The sequence below is a fragment of the Anolis carolinensis genome, unplaced genomic scaffold (genome assembly GCF_035594765.1).
Source record: "Anolis carolinensis isolate JA03-04 unplaced genomic scaffold, rAnoCar3.1.pri scaffold_23, whole genome shotgun sequence".
Classification (NCBI taxonomy): domain Eukaryota; kingdom Metazoa; phylum Chordata; class Lepidosauria; order Squamata; family Dactyloidae; genus Anolis; species Anolis carolinensis.
Window position 1 is genome coordinate 506,054 of NW_026943832.1, and position 19,391 is coordinate 525,444.

Genomic DNA, 19,391 nt, shown 5'->3' on the forward strand with positions numbered 1-19,391 from the left:
TTGCTTTCTGGTTGTTGCAAGAGGACTTTCTTGGGTGTGGTATTTTTGTTTTCCCCATCTTATAACGTTCCTCTTTAATATTCTTGCTCTGTTTTGTTTTCTACGTCACTTTTAATAGTACACGACATTGTTGTGGTTTCAGACTTTTGGTGAAGCTATCACAAGAGTTTTCTGGGTTGACTTGCCCAAGGCCAGCATTGAATCCTGTTCTCCAGAGTTCTAGCCCAATGCTCAAACCACTACACCTACCTGGCTCTTTCCCTCACCTTTCATTGCAGACTATGGGTGCATTCACACTGTCGAATTAATGCAGTTTGACATCACTTGAACTTCCACGGCTCAGTGATGTAGAATCATGGGAGCTGTAATTTTACAAGGCCCTTTACTACAAATCCCACAATTCCATAGCACAGAGCCATGCCAGTTAAAATTGTATCAGAATGCATTGATTCTGCAGTGTAGAAGATGTTCCTTATGTCAACCATTTATTTCATGTCAAAAGCATTGCATAAAAACGGAAATGGAGATATGTTGTCGAAGGCTTTCATGGCCGGGATCACAGGGTTGTTGTATGTTTTTCGGGTTGTATGGTCATGTTCCAGAAGTATTCTCTCCTGACGTTTTGCCCACATCTATGGTAGGCATCCTCAGATGTTGTGAGGTCTGTTGGAAACTAGGCAATGAGGTTTATTTATCTTTGGAAAGTCCAGGGTGTGAGAAAAAAACCTTTTGTCGGTAGTAGGCTACTGTAAATGTTGCAGTTAATCACCCTAATTAGCATTCAAAAAGCTTCAACTCTTGTCTTTTTTTTTGCCTAGGGACTCCTTTGATCAGAGTAATTAGAATGCCCCTGGAACTCTTGTGTTTTCAGGGTGTTGCCCCCCACCTACTGTTCTGATTTTTTGAGTTTTTTAATACTGGTAGCCAGATTTTGTTCATTTTCATGGTTTCCTCCTTTCTGTTGAAGTTGTCCACATGCTTGTGAATTTCAATGGCTTCTCTATGTAGTCTGACATGATAGTTGTTGGAGTGGTCAAGCATTTCTGTGGCTGATTTCTCTGGTTGAGTGAGTCTGCAGTGCCTTTTATGTTCTACTTAGGGACCACCAAACACAGCACCCAAACACAAGTCAAAGAACATGAAAGGCACTGCAGACTCACCTAACCAGAGAAATTAGCCATAGCAGAGCACTTGATGAACCAACCTGGACACAGTATATTATTTGAGAACACAGAAATGCTTGGCCACTCCAACACTATCATGTCAGACTACACAGAGAAGAAAAAAAATCAGAACAGTAGGTGGGGGGCAACACCCTGAAAACAGAAGAGTTCCAGGGGCATTCTAATGACTCTGATCAAAGGATGCCCCCAGGCAAAAAGAAAAAGACAGGAGTTGAATCTTTTTCAATGCTAATTAGGGTGATTAACTGCAACATTTACACTAGCCTACTACTGACAAAGGGTTTTTTTCTCACGCCCTGGACTTTCCAAAGATAAATAAACCTCACTTTTGCCTAGTTTCCAGCAGACCTCACAACCTCTGTGGATGCCTGCAATAGATGTGGGCGAAACGTCAGGAGAGAATACTTCTGGAACATGGCCATATAGCTAGAAAAAAATTACAATAACCCTGAAATGGAGATAGTTTGGGATGATACAAATCAGACATTTGTTATTGTTATCATGTCACTGCTACTGTAATTTTAAAGAGCCAGTATATGGAATAAGTTCTAATGTTTATATTGGAAAGTGCTTATTGTACTTTTAAAGGTTTTATATTATTTGATGTCATGACCTGTGGCTAGTACAATAAACAATTCATTCATTAATTGCATAATTAGGTATAAACCTGATAAACTAGAGGGAGCACAAGTGGTTACATAATTTTAGACCAAAAATGGGCACCAGTTACCACATTGTGTTTAGCTTTGAACAGGTCTTCTTCCTCTGTGCCTGAGTCTGACCATTGTGGGCAAGCAAACAGATGCTGAGTTGTTTGTTCTGCTCCACAGTCCCACAAGGTGGAGCATTCTTCTAGGTAGTGTCATTTTGCCAGGTTGTCTTTTGATCTGCTCACTCCACTTAGGAGTCTGTTCAGGAATCTCCAAGTTGCCCATTCTTGGTTTGCCCCTGGAGGAAGATCCTTGTGGGGGCCCATCCATTTGGGGTTTCCTGGTTTAGCTGCCCAGAGGGATACTCTTGCTGTTGCTGGGGGAGCATTAAAGAGGAGTGGTGGTTCTCATGAAGCTTTTCCTTGATTTAAGTCTACTGGGAGGAGGCTGATAGCTATGCAGTGGATGGTTTTTACAGTATTCAACCCGTATTTTTCTCACAGTTGGCAGCAACTTCCCATCACACATCGGGGGGGGGGGGGGGGGGGGGATGCCAGCTAGCTCATAGAGCAGGCATAAGCAAAGTTTTTTGTCTTTGGGCTGCATTGTGGGCCCAGCTGGGAAGGTCTGGCCAGGAAAGAGAGCAGCCAGGCACACACTGGCTGGGATGGATCCAGAAGAGTGAGGGCCTGGGAGAGTGCAGGGCCAGGAAGGGGCAGATTATTCTCAGGTTGTCCTGGCATAAGGACAGGGCTGCTCACCCCATCCTTATGCTGGGAGGAAAAACAAGACATGTTTGCGACTGCCGCGATCCTCCTCCCCAATACTCCTCCCTCAATATTTGGGCTTTCCTCTCAGTGTTATGGCAGGAGGAGAGTGAGACAGGCAATGTCCAAGAGCACCCCGGAGGGCTCTCAACCACTGTGTGCCTTTCTATATAAGGATGTGGTGGGCTGCCGCAGCTTTATTCCAAGAGGACAGGGAAAATGAGGAGGGCCTGAGGTAAATGCCTGTCATAGAGTCTATCAGGTTTGAGGCATCCTGTGATTATTTCTTCATGTTTTATTCAGTGCTATGTTCACCTGCTTTGCGTAGACAGACTTGTGCCAAACAGGGCAGGCATCCTCAGCAGTTCAATAAGACAAGGCCAGGGCTCATGTTCTTATTAATTTTGGGTCTGCACCCCATGTGGTGCCAGTACATTTCTGCAGGATGTTATTGCATGCAGCTACTTTGTACTTGGTGTTCATGCAGTTTTTCCTATATGTTAGTATATGATCTAAGGTGACACAGAGATATTTGGGATGGGAACAGTGTTCGAGCTCTTGGCCTTCCGAGGTAACTATCAGTTTTCTGTTGGCTTCAAGCTTACATAGTTGGAAAGCTCAGACTAGTCTCTTGGCAGGGTTAGGCTTCAGGTGTTTATCTTTGTAGTAGCTGGAGAGACCTTTCAGGGCATTAGTAAGTTGGTTTTCCCACTGCTTTCAAGTCTTTTGCTTGTGTTGTTAGACCAAGGTCATTAGCATATATAAAGCTTTTTGTGAATGGTGACTGTGGCTAATTGTTGTAAAGATATTGAACAAGGTCGGTGCAAGAAAGCTACCTTGGGGTACAACCATTCAACAGCGATAAGAACAGGATATATATTGTTATGCAAATATAAATTTAAGGGGTGACTTGATTTTTTTTTCTCTTGTCTTTTGATCAGTGCCATGGCAGAGGGTAGAGGCCCCACTCACCTTCTTGATGTCTGTTATCAAAAGTTCTCAGAATTTCTGTTCAGTGCTGAATACAAATACTTGGTGTGGTTGCGGGAAATTGAGGAGGAAGCACTGAAGAGGTTTGAAAGGTAGGACTTACGCTTGAAAAGGATGATCCTTGAATCTTGGTAATTTATTACTTTTAATTCCTGTCACCTTGACTTAATTTGTGGCAGATCTATGAGCAAGATGCCTGCAAGACACTTTGCTCAGTTCTTGCAAACCCAGGGATGTAACTTCCTTGACTGAGTCTGTCCACCTGTGCTGTGGTCATCTTCTTTCCTTCTGCCTTTTGGTTTATCCAGCATTTCCAAGGAATCTGATCTCATGCTGTGTCCAACATAACAATAGTTTTTATTTAATCACTTTGGCTTCTGCTGATAGCCCAGGCTGTTTGCTCTCAAATCCATTTAAATTATTTAGGGGTTTTGGCAGAGGACTCTCTTCTATCCCTATACAGGGCACCCTGTACTTTGAATGAGTTAATTCCTCTCTTTGGTGGCTTTTTATGACACTTTTCCCATCCCACTGGACAGCGTACCATACACAGTTAAGTCACTATTTGTAACAAAGTACCCAGTTGCTGTGTTCATCTCGGAGAGAAAAGTAAAACTGCATATATATTAAGCATTTCATATGCTACATCCTGCTTCTGAGTTGCATGTTTACCACAGCAGTAAGGATTATTTGTATTTTTTCTGACCTAATTGTGTACATTTTATGGTATCCCAATGACAGATATATTAAGCTTTTAATAAAAATGCATTCTGAGCTACTGCAGTGGATCCCAGCATAGCTTCTTCTTGTTGTTAATTGCAACCTTTCAAGGATTCTGTTGTTTGTTTCATCCTGCAACAGCAACTTCAATGCTGAGCCTGAGCTGATGCCCAAAACACCATCTCAGAGAAAGAATCGAAAGAAGAAGCGATCCTCATCATTTCACTATGAAAATAAGGAGCTAACTCGAAAACGGTAGTAATTGTTTAAACATTTAACTTTTGTACTTTTTTAATAAGCTGTGTGAAAAAGCAGTCATATACATTCTGTAGATTTTCCAATATTTGCAATTTTCCAAGTCCTGAGTATGTTCATTTAGTATTTACCTGGTATTTAATGTCGCTATCTTAAGGTAGCTTTCCTCAGCTTTTGCCAGCATCATGTTTTACTCCTCATAATTATGCTTTATATTTTTCCTATATTACTGTACAGCAAAATACTCCCTCTTTTGTTTTGCAAAAATGTGTGGATTATTGTGTATTATGTATACTTAAACTCTCAACATGGGTGAAGGTAAATTTGTCATATTTTTACTTTTAATATCTTGGACATTAGTCAAGATAGCATTCAAGAAAAGGTTATATTTTGAACATTTCCCTCACTGCAACCTCTCCTGTTGTTAAAAGGACTTGCAGTTCATAGCAAAAGCAATGCTTTCAAGGCATTATTTTCATAGACAATTTTAGATCCATTACTTCACTGGTCATAGACCTGTCTGTGGAACATGAGGCACTGTTTATTCTTGCAGATTTGAGCTACCTTCCTCTTTATGCTTATGGAAATGGGCACCCTTAAGACTGCAATCCAAATTAGCTTATTAGACCTATTTACATTACTATTTACATTAACGTACATTTAAGTACATACAGTAGAGTCTCACTTATCCAACATTCACTTATCCAACGTTCTGGATTATCCAACGCATTTTTGTAGTCAATGTTTTCAATACATCGTGATATTTTGGTGCTAAATTCATAAATACAGTAATTACTACATAGCATTGCTGCGTATTGAACTACTTTTTCTGTCAAATTTGTTGTATAACGTGATGTTTTGGTGCTTAATTTGTAAAATCATAACCTAATTTGATGTTTAATAGACTTTTCCTTGATCCCTCCTTATTATCCAACATATTCGCTTATCCAACATTCTGCCGGCCCGTTTATGTTGGATAAGTGAGACTCTACTGTATTTGTATAATGGTGATTGACACAAACATGCTCCTGGTGGGTACTTGAGCATTCCTATGGGTAAGCAGTGGAGTAACAAATAGAGAAAATACAGGAATGTGATATAGCCATGCTCAGTTGTAGTGGAAAGATATTCAAGCAAGAAATATTTGCAATTTGTGTTTGCGGTTGCTAGTGCCACCCTGTGGCCTGAAAAAGAATTATTCGATGCTTACTCTCTTTATATTTGAAATACAGTACTCCACTGATTATTGGTCATCTGCTCTTTTTTTTAAAAAAAAGACTATCTAGAATGTGAAGTGGTATAAAGACAGCATGTTTTCAGATGCTTTCCCAATCTAAAGAGGGCCTAGAAAACTTTGATGTGGAGATAACAGATTCCATATCTTACTGTATAACAAGATGTGCTAAAGAAGCATCAGAAGTACAAAGTGATATATCTCCAGAAGGAAGAGTAATTGTTACTAATTGTGGTCTAAGTGCTGAAGTAAAGGAGGAAGGGAATGATGGTGTAAATAGAGCCCTATGTTCAGATGGCAGTTTGGTTCATGTGGCTGGAACTGCAATGATGCTGCCATCAGAAAAGACTGAAAAAGAGGATGATGCCTTCAGATTAAGAAATACACCATCTCCAAAAGCGGCTTTCAATGAGAAGTCATCAAATAGAGTGGAAGAAATTCCAGCCCAAGGATTGGTTAACAACTTGGTGTCAGCAGGGGAGCTTTTCCAGGAACTAAAGGAGAACACTGGAACCCCTGCAAGTTCCCAATCAGGGCATCGCCATCCAAATAGAGTACACAAGAACAAGAAAGTTTCCCTTGCGGAGAGGTATTCACTAAGTAACAAAAGGAAAAGCATGGTTCGGAAATCCCTCAGCAGGGCAATGGCCAAGAAGAAAGCAGCTCAAGACTCCTCATCTGTCTGTAGCCAAGTCAACTGTAAGTAAAGACTATTTATTTATTTACCATATTTATATCTCGCCTTTCTCTACCCCGAGGAGGAGTCAAGGCAGCTTACAAATGGCACTTATACAGTGCCCTGGGCAGAAAATACAGACATGAAATAGAATTATAAAAATTAAAACAGACATAAAACATAATTAAAATACATTCCAATATGAGACATGTCCTCCAAAGGTAAGGTTTAAAGCCGTTACAAAATCCATTGCATGATTTCCAGGTTAAAAAAAAATGCACTGCGCTATTTATCAAAGCCCTTCTCCCAAAGCCAAGTTTTTACTCTTTTCCTAAAGGTTAGGAGGGAGGGGGCTGATCTAATACCGCTGTGGAGGGAGTTCCACAGCTGGGGGGCCACCACTGAGAAGGCCCTATCTCTCGTCCCCACCAGTCGCGCTTATGAAAGAGGTGGGATCGAGAGCAGGGCCTGCCTAGATGATCTTAAACTCCGAGGTGGTTCATAGGGGGAGATACGTTCGGGGTTCATAGAGGGAGATACGTTTAGACAGGTAGACCGTGCCGGAACCATTTAGGGCTTCAGTGTGTGTCACATAGAGCAGTTCTGCATTGATATGTAACTTAAGGCTGTCTGTACAGAACCTAAGTGTTTGGCAAGTAGGAAAGAAGTAGAAATCTTTAATGTGATTGCATAGGAAGCAAACTTCCTAGAGTCTTAAGGACTGTTTAGTATTCCTAATGTGCACAATTCATCTACTTTTGTAGCAAATTCCTAAAAATAATGCTGATGTTTCTTTTCATAATGTCACCACCTTACAACAGTAACTCTAGTAAACGACTCCTATGAAGTTTGAGCACTTTGTACCTAATGTCCCAAAATATGTGAACATTGGAGATGGTACATGAAAATACAGTTGGTCCTCTGTATCTTCAGTTACAGAAAACCAATTGCCCCCCCCTTAAAAAAAGTTAAAAGTAAACCTTGATTCTGCTGTTTTATATGAGGGACATTGGTTTACTATGCTATTGTATATGTATTGGGATTTGAGCATCCACAGGGGTAAAAATTCTGCACCACGTTTACAGTATTAGTTTTAACTTTTCAGATTTATGTACATATAATTCTTTCCTTTAACTTTCTCATTATACAGCTCATAGTTCTCTTGAAGTGTTTATGGATGATGAAACAAGTGATCATGGGTAAGCATGTCCTATAAAATTCACAGGCAATCCTAAAGGGACCCTATCAAATGTTTTCTTTAACAATATTTCTTTGGCTTTCTTTGTCCTTTGGCTTCCTCTCAGACTGAGAAATTGTGACTTATCCAAGCTTACGAAATGGGTTGCCATAACTGAGCAGAAATTTGAACTTTATTCTTCAGAGTTGTAGTGCACTACTCTCTTTAAAGTTTTCTAAGACATAATCAGCTAGACAGTTGTAGCATCCTCAGAGGCATAACCTCTGAGGATGCCTGCCATAGATGTGGGCGAATCGTCAGGAGAGAATGCTTTGGAACATGGCCACACAGCCTGGAAAACACACAACAACCCAGCTTCATTAGCTTTCTCCTATAAAAACTATGTTCCAAACCTCTTGGTAGGGATCTGAGGCAGCAAAGATAATGATTATAACTTGATTTACTGTGTACTGACGGTGCTTGTTTATCTTAAGGAAACAAAGTTATAAGTGCTCAGTTGATGATCTGCCTTCTGTCCAGAACATGCAAGATGAAAACAATTCCAGTCACAAAACGACATCCTCTCATGCAAACAAGGTATTGCTGTCTTCTGACAAAGAAAGGCTAAAATTATCAAGGGCAAAAAATGTTCATTTTTCTTTTCCATCTCTGAGAAGGCACTAAAAATGTTCATACTCTTCTGACAGATCATACGACCATTCAAAAACTACTTCCAGTCTATACAGAAAAATCAACTACTCAAACCTTCAGGGTCACCAGTAAATAATAGTGTTAAACACAGCACACCCACTAGACCTCCCACCAAGGTAAGGAGGACTTCTCTCATTTGCTTTTAATAATATTTGAAATCTTGTTGGAGAATCACAAATGCATAAGAACTATAGTCATGGTGTTACACAGTGACTCCTGTCCTAATCTCAATGCTCACTTACTGGGCAGCAGGAGCTGCAATTGATGGGGATTGGGAAGCAGCTGACTTACCAAACTCCACGGGTGCATAAGACAAAAGCAGGGCCCCTATTATAGTTCCCTCAAGCCAGAGATTGCTCATGCGAGAGGGCTGGACAATCAGACTGGTGCTTCCCAATAGAAACAGGGCACAGCAGTTGCTGGCTGAGAAGTAGGAGTTGCGAGGCTTTTATGATCCCTATGGCTCCCCTAAATTAGAGACTATGTAGGTATTGTGAGAATCAGAGTGGTCAGAAGTGTGTAATTCTTAGTCCTGCTACAGAAGACCCATTTAAGTTAAGTAATTTCCCTGATAATATCTTTTATATTAAGCCGGAATGCTTTTGGCCTGTTACTACTGCATAACCTAGATTCGTACACTCCTGATTGTTTGTTTCATGATCCCTGTATGTATATCTGGGAAGTTGCTCAAACTAAAAGGGTCTTTGTAGCAGGATTAAGATCTTCACATGAGATTCTGAAGAACTGCAACAAGATGTACATATATAGCATCAGGTTAGTGGACTGCAGTCTTACTTCACAGAAAGTAGCTTTGCAGGCTTATAAATCATTGGACTGGTTTATTGTAAGATCAAGATTAGCACTGTAAATATGGCCAGTTGAGGCCAACCAGCAAGAGAACCACCTCCTCTTGTAATGTGGTCTGATCTGTTTACCTTACTACTTGGGAAACAAAGTTGGAAGACAGGCCACAATAAATCTGCAAGAAAATACTTCACCTTGTTCAGACTCTTCTCTTGTCCGAAACAGAACTAAACTCTTTTTCATGGGGTGAGGTGAAGTCCAATAAAATAAAATTTAATATTGAAGACCATTTTGTCCATTAATCCTAGCGTCTTGAACATCACTAAGGCAGCAACTAGAGTTTGCCTTCAGCCTACCTCTCCCTAAGTTACTACTGGTGAGGTAAAGAAGCCTCTTATTTGGGCCCAGTTGTATCGTACCATTGTATGTGATCATTGTTATAATTTTATGTGTTACTGTTTTTATAACTTATGTACTGTTTTATGTTATATGCTGCACCATGGAGTGCCTTTGTAAGCTTCCCTGAGTCTCTTCGGGAGATGGTGGCAGGATATAAATAAAGATGATGATGATGATGATACTTCACCAAGGCAGAAAGAACTACTTTTAAGTATGACTTGGCTAGCTAGCACTTTGATTTCCCTAAACGGAACAATTTCATCTTTCTTTTTTCATATTCATCCTACAAAGGGCGATTTTGTTGTAAGTAACTATTTTTTCTTATTTTGTGGGTTGTGAAGCTTGTATGGTGAATGGTTTCTAAATACATGACTTGAATGCAGACCTTTTCTGGGGTGTTTCATGTTTATACTGCTACACCACTTGGTTTCTTTTAACTCACAGCAGGGACATTACTTAAAATATACTGTGCTGACTCTTGGGAGTGTATTGTACTGTAATCTAACCTTTTGCATATCTTAGGAAAAACAGCGACAGCGTCTGGAAAGTCTCAGGAAAAAGCAGGAAGCAGAGCAGCAGAGGAAGCAAAAAGTGGAGGAAGAAAAGAGACGACGATTGGAAGAAATAAAATTGTAAATAACGGTATCTAGATTTGCAATATAATGTAGGTGAATGCAGCTACTATTGGCACTAAGGTGACAGTCATTTATCTGAAAATATGACAGGATTATTCATACAACACTTTTGATAACAATAAAATTATATTATAATTACTATGTGAATTTTGCATATCCTACAGAAAGCGTGAAGAAAGGCTAAGAAAGGCACTCCAAGCCCGAGAGCGGGTGGAGCAGATGGAGGAAGAAAAGAAGAAGAGACTTGGACAGAAGTTGTCTCAACAGGAGGAAAAGAGTGAAAAGGTAAAAAATAATCCTAATCTCCTACGCACAAATCTCATAGTTTGTTCTTTTTATTAGATCTAGAGGCAATTGACTGTGACTTTACATACATGACAGAGCTTCCCCTCTCAAATCTACAAATTCCAGAGTCTTTCAGTTCTCAGGGCCACTACTGAAGAATAGGACACAAAATACTGAAACAACGCGGGGAGGAGCTATGGTAATGCTGCCTTACACAAGCAGAAATGATGTTCTGATTGCATAGCACATCATTGGGTTCCAGCTTTTGTATTTATGTAATTTGTTAATATCTTTGTCTGGGGCAATTATTATCCAGCAAAGGTGCTTTGGGAGCATCTCCTGTCTCTTCTTGAACCAATCATTGTGGCTTTGTGGTGTGCCTTATTTCATTTCTTTCTATCTATTATTTGAAAACAGTTCTGTACAATGTAGGGAGTGCAAGCGAAAAGGCTTCAGTGTGCCAAGGAAAAGAGATTTTATTTCTCTGTTCCTTCCTGGAGAGATGAAAAAAGGTTATATGCTATGTCCAGCTAAGAAGTAACATGTTAAAAAGAACATGTTATGTCTTCGCTCTGGTCATGTTAAAAATAACATGTTGCCTTTACTAAGTTGTCCTCTCAAGTCGACACCAACCCCACCTTAGTAATAAAAGGAAAGAATAACTACATCACAAAAGTAATCAAACAAGTGAGGACAAACCTACTTTATTGATATTAAGACTTTCTCACTCAAAATATTTTTTGTCAGAAAAATAACAAAAGCTGTTTTTAAAATGGTTTTTTAAAATGAGCGATATAGTGAATTTTCAGAAAGTACAATGATTAACAGGAGCAAATTGTTTTCTAAAATAAAGTGAACTTTCTGTTCATGGCAGAACATTTTGTCCTCTTAGTTGTAGCTCATTCTGTCCCTTCACCCAATCCCAACACTATCTGACTTGGCTTGAAAGACTATCAACATCCAAGGAAACGGATGCTATTCTTTACAGGGGTTTGGATTCAGGCCATGAGCTGGACCTCAGTCTGCCTTACTTCTTACGTGATGAGTCCTGATTCTGCTGGGACCTGAGCCTGTTATCACCAAAGATAGCATTGCTTCTTTGAGAATACCAGAATCTGTGATCCAAATGCCTGCATATTCTTTTGATTCTGAAGTGTGAAAACATTTGCCCTTGGCAATGCTATAGGAAATAACCAGTTTGGTACTGAGGCTGGTACTGCAGAAGCACATAGGGCAAATAGCTCTCTTCTCAGAAGGACTTGCCAAACGTCATGTCTCATTTAAATAGAGATTAAGTCTAAAAATTTAGAATTCATTTTTCCTTTCTCCCTTGCTCTTGGTCACTACCACTTGGAATTCTTATGCAGTATGCTATCTTAGACTGAAATCTGGAATAAGGAAAATATAATTTTAAATGGTCTTTTGAACAGGTGAGAGAAGAGAAAGCAGCAGAGGAGAAGAACAGGAAGAAGAAGTCAATTAAGAAAACGGGGGAAGCAGAAACCCGGAAACAAAAAATGCTGCAGGTGGTAAGTACTCATTTTGAGTCAAATTGTAAACTTAGAGTAATACAGAATTATTCTAAGGGCTATATTCATTATTTCTGTAGAATAGAAATAACAAAATTCCTGAACCGCATTTATTTATTACCCTGAAACTATTGTTGCTGTTGGTTGAAGTAATAGAACCTTTGAAATGCACAGTAGAAAGGAACTTGGTTTTAATTGCTGGTGTTTTTTCTTACTGTTAGCAAGCCCATGCCATAAAGCATTTAACAAAATTAGCCTGAAATGAGACAAATATGTTACTCACATTATGTAATGAGAATGTATGGCTTTATCTACCAGAATGTTTTTGCATCAAAGATGCCGGTGTCATGTGGCTGTTATTACTGTTTCAGAGACAATATATATTGCCATCTTTGTTTTAGAAATCCTCCCTGAGTCCCTTTGGGGAAAGAGGGTGGATTAAAAACAAAGTTGTTGTTGTTGTTAATAATAACAACAACAGTAGTATATGGAATCTCCCAAATTAGTCATTACTGTCTGTCCATCTTTAGGATGTATATAGGAAAAATACAGACCCCACTCCTGATTTCACTCCATGAAGGATGAGAATTGAAGGGTATTTCTTTAATTAAGATCTTTACATGGAGGATGCAAGATACTTCACTTCGGCAGAAAAAATGGAATGCAAAGATACAGAATGGGGGATGCCTGGCTAGACAGCAGTACGTGTGAAAAAGATCTTGGAGTCCTTGTGGACAACAAGTTAAACATGAGCCAGCAATGTGATGCGGCTGCTAAGAAAGCCAATGGGATTTTGGCCTGCATCAATAGGGGTATAGCATCTAGATCCAGGGAAGTCATGCTCCCCTCTATTCTTCCTTGGTCAGACCACACCTGGAATACTGTGTCCAATTCTGGGCACCGCAATTGAAGGGAGATGTTGACAAGCTGGAATGTGTCCAGAGGAGGGCAACTAAAATGATCAAAGGTCTGGAGAACAAGCCCTATGAGGAGCGGCTTAAAGAACTGGGCATGTTTAGCCTGCAGAAGAGAAGGCTGAGAGGAGAAATGATAGCCATGTACAAATATGTGAGGGGAAGTCATAGGGAGGAAGGGAGCAAGCTTGTTTTCTGCTGCCCTGCAGACTAGGACACGGAACAATGGCTTCAAACTACAGGAAAGGAGATTCCACCTGAACATCAGGAAGAACTTCCTCACTGTGAGAGCTGTTCGGCAGTGGAACTCTCTGCCCCGGACTGTGGTGGAGGCTTTTAAGCAGAGGCTGAATGGCGATCTGTCAGGGGTGCTTTGAATGCGATTTCCTGCTTCTTGGCAGGGGGTTGGACTGGATGGCCCATGAGGTCTCTTCCAACTCTACTATTCTATGATTCTAGGAAGCCCACATCATTATGTCTTCATATAGGCATAATTGAAACGTAACACTGCTTATCTTATACATAAGGCATAGCTAAAATTGTCACTTTGCTTAGCAGTTCTTGGTATTCCTTTGTGTTTTCCCCTATGGAGGACTCTGATTTTTCCATTGTAACAGGAAGAAGAGCCAAAGCTTCAAGAGCAACAAGAAAAATGGAAGACAGTTGGGGAAATTAGAAAAATGCTTGAGCACAATAAGGCAAAACAGGAAAAAGGGTGAGCATTTTGCTTCCATAGTTACAAGAAGGAGTGCATCTCAAATTCAGTGTGTTGCGAACCAGACAATTTGGGGTCAGTGGAAAATGGCAGCTTCCAAAACTGAAAATTGTTAGTTCGATGTGGCCAGCATGAGTGTATGGAGCGCTGTTACCTTCCCGCTGCAGCAGTACCTATTGATCTACTCACATTTGCATGTTTGTGAACTGCTGGGTTGGCAGAAGCTGGGGCTAACAATGGGAGCTCACCCCGTCTGTGGATTCGAACCTACAACCTTCTGATCAACAAGTTCTGCAGCTTAGCGGTTTAACCTGCTGCGCCACTGCAGCCCCCAGACGGGGCTTATGCACCTTTAATGATTATGTGGAAAGAGAACTTTGCAGGTGTGGCACATTGGATGCTAAAGATGGAGAAATTTCTTCTCTAAAGCAAGGACACAACATGTTCTTGGCAAGATTTGTTCAAGGGGACTTTGCCTTTGCTTTCCTCTGAGACTAAGAGAATGTGACCTGCTTAGAAATTGTTAATTTGACAATCTTACAATGTAGGTAAATATATGACCTTTAAAGGCCTACATGGTTTGGGTTCAAGTTACCTATAGGATCATCTTCTCCCTTACAATCCTCCCCTTGGGATACTTGGTGGATACTTACTTCAAAAATCCAGAACCTGACTGACAGCTGTCACCCAGAGGACCTTTTCATTGGCCATGTTTTCATCTATATATTTTATGGTATGCATTAAATGGTGTATTTCTATCTATGTATTTTATTGTATGCATTTTATGTTCACATGTTTTGACTTTGTTGTGCCCCACCTTGAGCCAACAGGAGAGGCAGGTAATAAATTAAATGTATTATTATTTGATACACAACTAGATTAGTACACGGCAAACGAGATCACTATGTTGGCTGTTGTATTGGATCATATGTCAGACACTTCTCAAGTGTCCAGGACTGTGTGATGTATCAGCGAATAATGCAAAAGGGTGGCCTTTTGCAGCTGACAGATGGTAATTTTGTCAGCACCAATTGTTTTCAAGTGCAGGATTGTCTTTAGGCACTGCACCCAGTGTGCCGATCACCACTTGGACCATCTTTACTGGCGTGTGCCAAAGTCTTTGCAGTTTGATCTTTAAATCCTCGTATCATGCCAGCTTTTCCAGTTGCTTCTCGTCAATTCTACTGTCGCCTGGGATTGCAACATCGATTATCCATACTTTGTTTTTTTTCCCGACGATCATGAGGTCAAGAATATTGTGCTCCAAAACTCTATCAGTCTGAATTTGAAAGTCCCAGAGTAGTTTGACATGTTCATTCTCTGTAACTTTTTCCAGCTTGTGATCCCACCAGTTCTTTGTCACAGGCAGATGGTATTTGTGGCACAAGGTCCAATGGATTATCTAAGGAAACGGTATTATGCCTCTACTTGTAGTCCATCTGCGCGATCTCTTGTAGCAGCTGACGATGTGATCCATCTTTTGTCTGCTTCCTTACAGAGCCTGCACTTGGAATCTGTCATCGACTTTTCAATTCTGGTTTTGATGGCATTTGTTCTAATTGCTTGTTATTGGCCTGCAAGAATCAGGTCCTCGGTCTCCTTTTTCAAAGTTCCATTTATCAGCCACATCCATGTTTTTTCCTTGTCAATTTAGCGCTCAGTTTTTACCAGGAACTGTCCATTAAGAGTCTTATTTGTCAGTTTTCTCTTCTGCTCTGCATTGTATTTTTACGGTATTCACTCTTTGTCTTTTGCACTTTAAGCTTTCTACTATTGACTCCTATTGATGTTGGTTCTTGACTGTCTTTCACATAATCTTCCAGGGCATGTTTCTCTTCTACAGTTCGTTTCACTTGCAGAAGCTCTCTGCCTCCTGATTTCCTGGACAGGTAAAGTCTGATGACATCACTACATGGGTGTAATGAGTAGTGGATTGTCATTATTATTATTATTATTATTATTATTATTATTATTATTATTATTATAAGTATGACACAGCAAACAAGATAGATATGCTGGTTTTCGTTTCACAAAATCACAAGTCGAACACTTCCCAAGTGTCTAGGACTGTGTGATGTATTTTCGCATGATGCGTGCAGATTCCAGTAGGGTGGCCTTTTGCAGTTGGCAGATCGTAATTTTGTCAATGTCTATTGTTTCCAAATGGCTGAGATCTTTTGGCATGGCACCCAATGTGCCCATCACCACCAGGACCACCTGTACTGGTTTCTGCCAGAGTCTTTGAAGTTCAATCTTGAAGTCCTGATAGTGGCTGAGTTGTTGTTGTTGTTGTTGTTGTTCTTCTTGTTGTTGTTGTTGTTGTTGTTGTTATTATTATTATTAGGAATGGACCGCTGTGGCAAGTCCAATGGTTACTTTTATGCCTTGGGATCCACATGGATTATTTTGAAAAATTGAACAAAAACAACCACCCTCAAATGGCAAGAGCTCTATATTTAGTTGTCAAAATTTGATATTTTGAGGTTTAAACAGTACAGAGAGCATGCAAACTATTGAAAAGATATTTGCCTTCCAATGTTTTGCAGGTGAAAACAGTGACCCATGTTGTCAAGCAATAATGGTCACGATGGCAAAATTAGGAATGCCAAAACCCCTCTGATCTTGGATGCTAAGAAAGGTCAGCCCTGGGTTTATACCTGAATAAGAGACCACTAGTAAATCCCAGGTGCTGTGGGCTGCATTTCAGAGGAAGGAACGTGCAAAACCACCTTTGAGTATTCCTTGCCTAAGAAAACCCTGTGAAAAATGCATGTGGCCGTCCAAGTTGACAGGTGACTTAAAGGCACATACAAATTATGCATTAGAAAGGCACATATCCTTCATTTTTTTTAAAAAAAGAGTGCCAGCTTGAGATACGATAACAATATTGCTGTAACAATGTTAACGATGCAGGTAACAAATTTTTCTCAAAGTGCTTTATTGTGTTGCAGTTTTAAAAACACCCAAGTGAGTCCTTTGAATTTGCCAGTGACTCCTTCTCTCCAATATCCTATTTCTTTGCTTCCTTCATCTGTGTACTAGTTTTCAGTTCGAAAAAGCTCCATGACAATTCAGCTGGTGTTCATCATAATTTGCACTTCATCCTGCCCTTCTCCCACCCCAAATGTGAGATCTGGCTAATTAGTCACATACGTTATAGGGCTAGCGACTGCGAGACAGTCTCGTCTGGTTCCAATCTTAATGTTATTTCTTGTGGCTGATGACCTTGTTTTAAGCAATGCTTCACATCCCCAAACGGCCCCTCTTCTCATCCTTCACCCCTCCTCCCCATTAAAGCTGCCTTGTTTGCTTTTTGGTGCCACAAATCTAATTCCAATTAGCAATTCTGTCTGCATTTTCATGCCATTGCACAAATGTTCCAGAGAGATTCTGGCAACATAGAGATGGAGTGAATTTCCAATCCCCAAGAAGGCAGTCATTACTAAAAGCTTGCAAACAGATTATGTTATTGCTAATAATAGAGCTACAAATGCTCAGTAGTTATGATAGTCTTGTTGTTTGATAGGAGCTGAGGTTTGCGGGGACCGAAACATCTCCCTAAGTTTGTTTCTGCTATGGATGCTGACTTCTCTCTGGCTGGATCCTTTCTACCTTTCAAAGCTGGAGGAGAGGGAATCTAGCAGGAATACTTTTGCTATTTACAGGCGAGCATCCCTTATGCAAAATGCTTGGGACCAGAAGTGTTTGGGATTTTGGAATATAAGTGTAGAATCCCTTATCTGAAATACCAGAAATATTTTGGATTTTGGAATACCTGTATTTGCATTATATCTTGGAGATGGGACCGAAGCCTAAGCACGAAATTCCTGTATGTCATATTCACCTTATACACATACCTTAACGTTTCTTCTTCTTCATTCACACAGTTGTTTCCAACTCTTTGTGACCTCATGGACCAGTCCACGCCAGAGTTCCCTGTCGGCCGTCACCGTCCCCAGTTCCTTCAAGGTCAAGCCAGTTACTTCAAGGATACCATCCATCCATCTCGCCCTTGGTCGGCCTCTCTTCCTTTTTCCTTCCATTTTCCCCAGCATCATGATCTTCTCCAAGCTTTCCTGTCTTCTCATGATGTGGCCAAAATACTTCATCTTTGCTTCTAGTATCCTTCCCTCCAGTGAGCATTATTTCCTGGAGGATGGACTGGTTGGATCTTCTTGCGATCCAAGGCACTCTCAGGATTTTCCTCCAGCACCAAAGTTCAAAAGCATCTATCTTCCTTCGCTCAGCCTTCCTTATGGTCCAGCTCTCGCAACCATAGGTTACTACGGGGAATACCATTGCTTTAACTATGCGGACCTTCGTTGCCAGTGTGATGTCTCTGCTTTTCACTATTTTATCAAGGTTGGCCATTGCTCTCCTCCTAAGAAGTAAACATCTTCTGATTTCCTGGCTACAGTCTTCATCTGCAGTCATCTTCGCGCCTAGAAATATAAAGTCTGTCACTGCCTCCAACCTTAAAGGTAACTTTCAATTTCAATTTCTGTTTTAAAATACCAGACTTGTAAGAAGAAGAATAGCATGCAAGCATTGAGAGGTTTCTTAAGGAAGGGCTGGAAACTTCTCTCCTTCCAGGCAAGACCCTCCAGGCATGAGGATGAACGGATCTGATTTTATGTTTGAAATTTATATTTTGTAATTTATATAGTATTTTAATAGTTTTAATTGTTTTATGCATTGTTTGATATTGATTTTGTATGGGCATCAAATTGCTGCCATTACTGTAAGCCGCCCTGAGTCCCTTCGGGTGAGAAGGGCGGGATATAAATGTGAGAAATAAATAATAAATAATTCATGCAATTTATTTTAATAATTTTGTGCATGCAACCAAGGCCCCTTCTATACTGCCATATAAAAATCCAGATTATTTTTCTTTGAACTGGATTATATGGCAGTGTAGACTCATATAATCTAGTTCCAAACAGATACTGTGCATTATCTGTTTTGATAATCTGGATTATATGGCAGTGTAGAAGGGACCTAATTAAGAATGAATAATCCCCTCATTTCATCTTGATCTAGAAATAGCCCTTTTAGCTAAGATTTCTCTTCTAATTTTCATACTGGAAAATAAGTTTGCTCTGAGTATATATGTTAGGCTGAAGGACAAGCTGTGAGCAACTGTGGTAGGCACTTCATGCATCACAGTTAATGGCACCATGCGGGGACAGAAACCTCAAAGCTTGTGTTGATCCTCAATGGGCAGCCCTGGGGAGAAATGCTTGTGATGGTTTGCCATCTCTTTCCCATGAATATTCATGAATAAAGTTGTTTCCCCCCCTTGACTTTCTCTCTCTCTCTCTCGTACACACACACACACCTTACCAGCAAACAATTTTCTTTCCTATATTATTGTCCATTTTTCTTTCAGATACTCGAACAATAAGGTTCCTGTCAAATCTCTGGGGTGAGGAGAAGAAAAAGCTATTGCATAATTTAATAGTGCCGACTGGTTTTTTTTTCAATATATTTTTTCTCACCATTTTGCCAACACATTAGTTCCACATCTAGCACTATTGGCAGCAGCTTCGGGATGAAATGAGGATAAGATATAGAAAGAACCAAGTGAGAAGAGGAATGATTCTTTAATTTTGTCCCAAATGCTGCTATCCTCCATTCAGTCCAAAAAAGAAAGGAAGGTGGAATGGTTATCATCCTGGAGAAAAATGACCACTGGGGTGCTGCAAGGTTCTGCCCTGGGCTCAGTGCTATTAACCATCTTTATAAA

The 19,391-nt window shown here is 40.3% G+C and overlaps 2 protein-coding genes across 4 annotated transcripts in view; both read left to right on the forward strand.

Annotated features, from left to right (window-relative positions):
* The window catches only part of LOC134294797 (probable methyltransferase-like protein 25), a 145,115-nt gene that overhangs the window by 71,111 nt on the left and 54,613 nt on the right, over positions 1-19,391 (forward strand). The gene's annotated exons all lie outside the window — the stretch shown is intronic.
* Positions 2,399-18,948, forward strand: LOC134294792 (inner centromere protein-like). 3 transcript variants are annotated; one of them, XM_062966516.1, is made up of 11 exons: positions 2,400-3,683; positions 4,453-4,566; positions 5,844-6,499; positions 7,627-7,675; positions 8,148-8,250; positions 8,361-8,480; positions 9,859-9,870; positions 10,090-10,199; positions 10,367-10,487; positions 11,918-12,016; positions 13,548-18,948. In XM_062966516.1, exons 3-11 carry the CDS (start codon positions 5,887-5,889, stop codon positions 13,647-13,649), a joined length of 1,329 nt encoding a protein of 442 aa, XP_062822586.1. In that variant the 5' UTR covers positions 2,400-3,683; positions 4,453-4,566; positions 5,844-5,886; the 3' UTR covers positions 13,650-18,948. The 3 variants fall into 3 exon arrangements, with proteins under 3 accessions (XP_062822587.1, XP_062822586.1, XP_062822588.1); XM_062966517.1 differs by lacking the exon at positions 9,859-9,870 and having other exon boundaries at positions 2,399-3,683; XM_062966518.1 differs by lacking the exons at positions 8,361-8,480; positions 9,859-9,870 and having other exon boundaries at positions 2,966-3,683.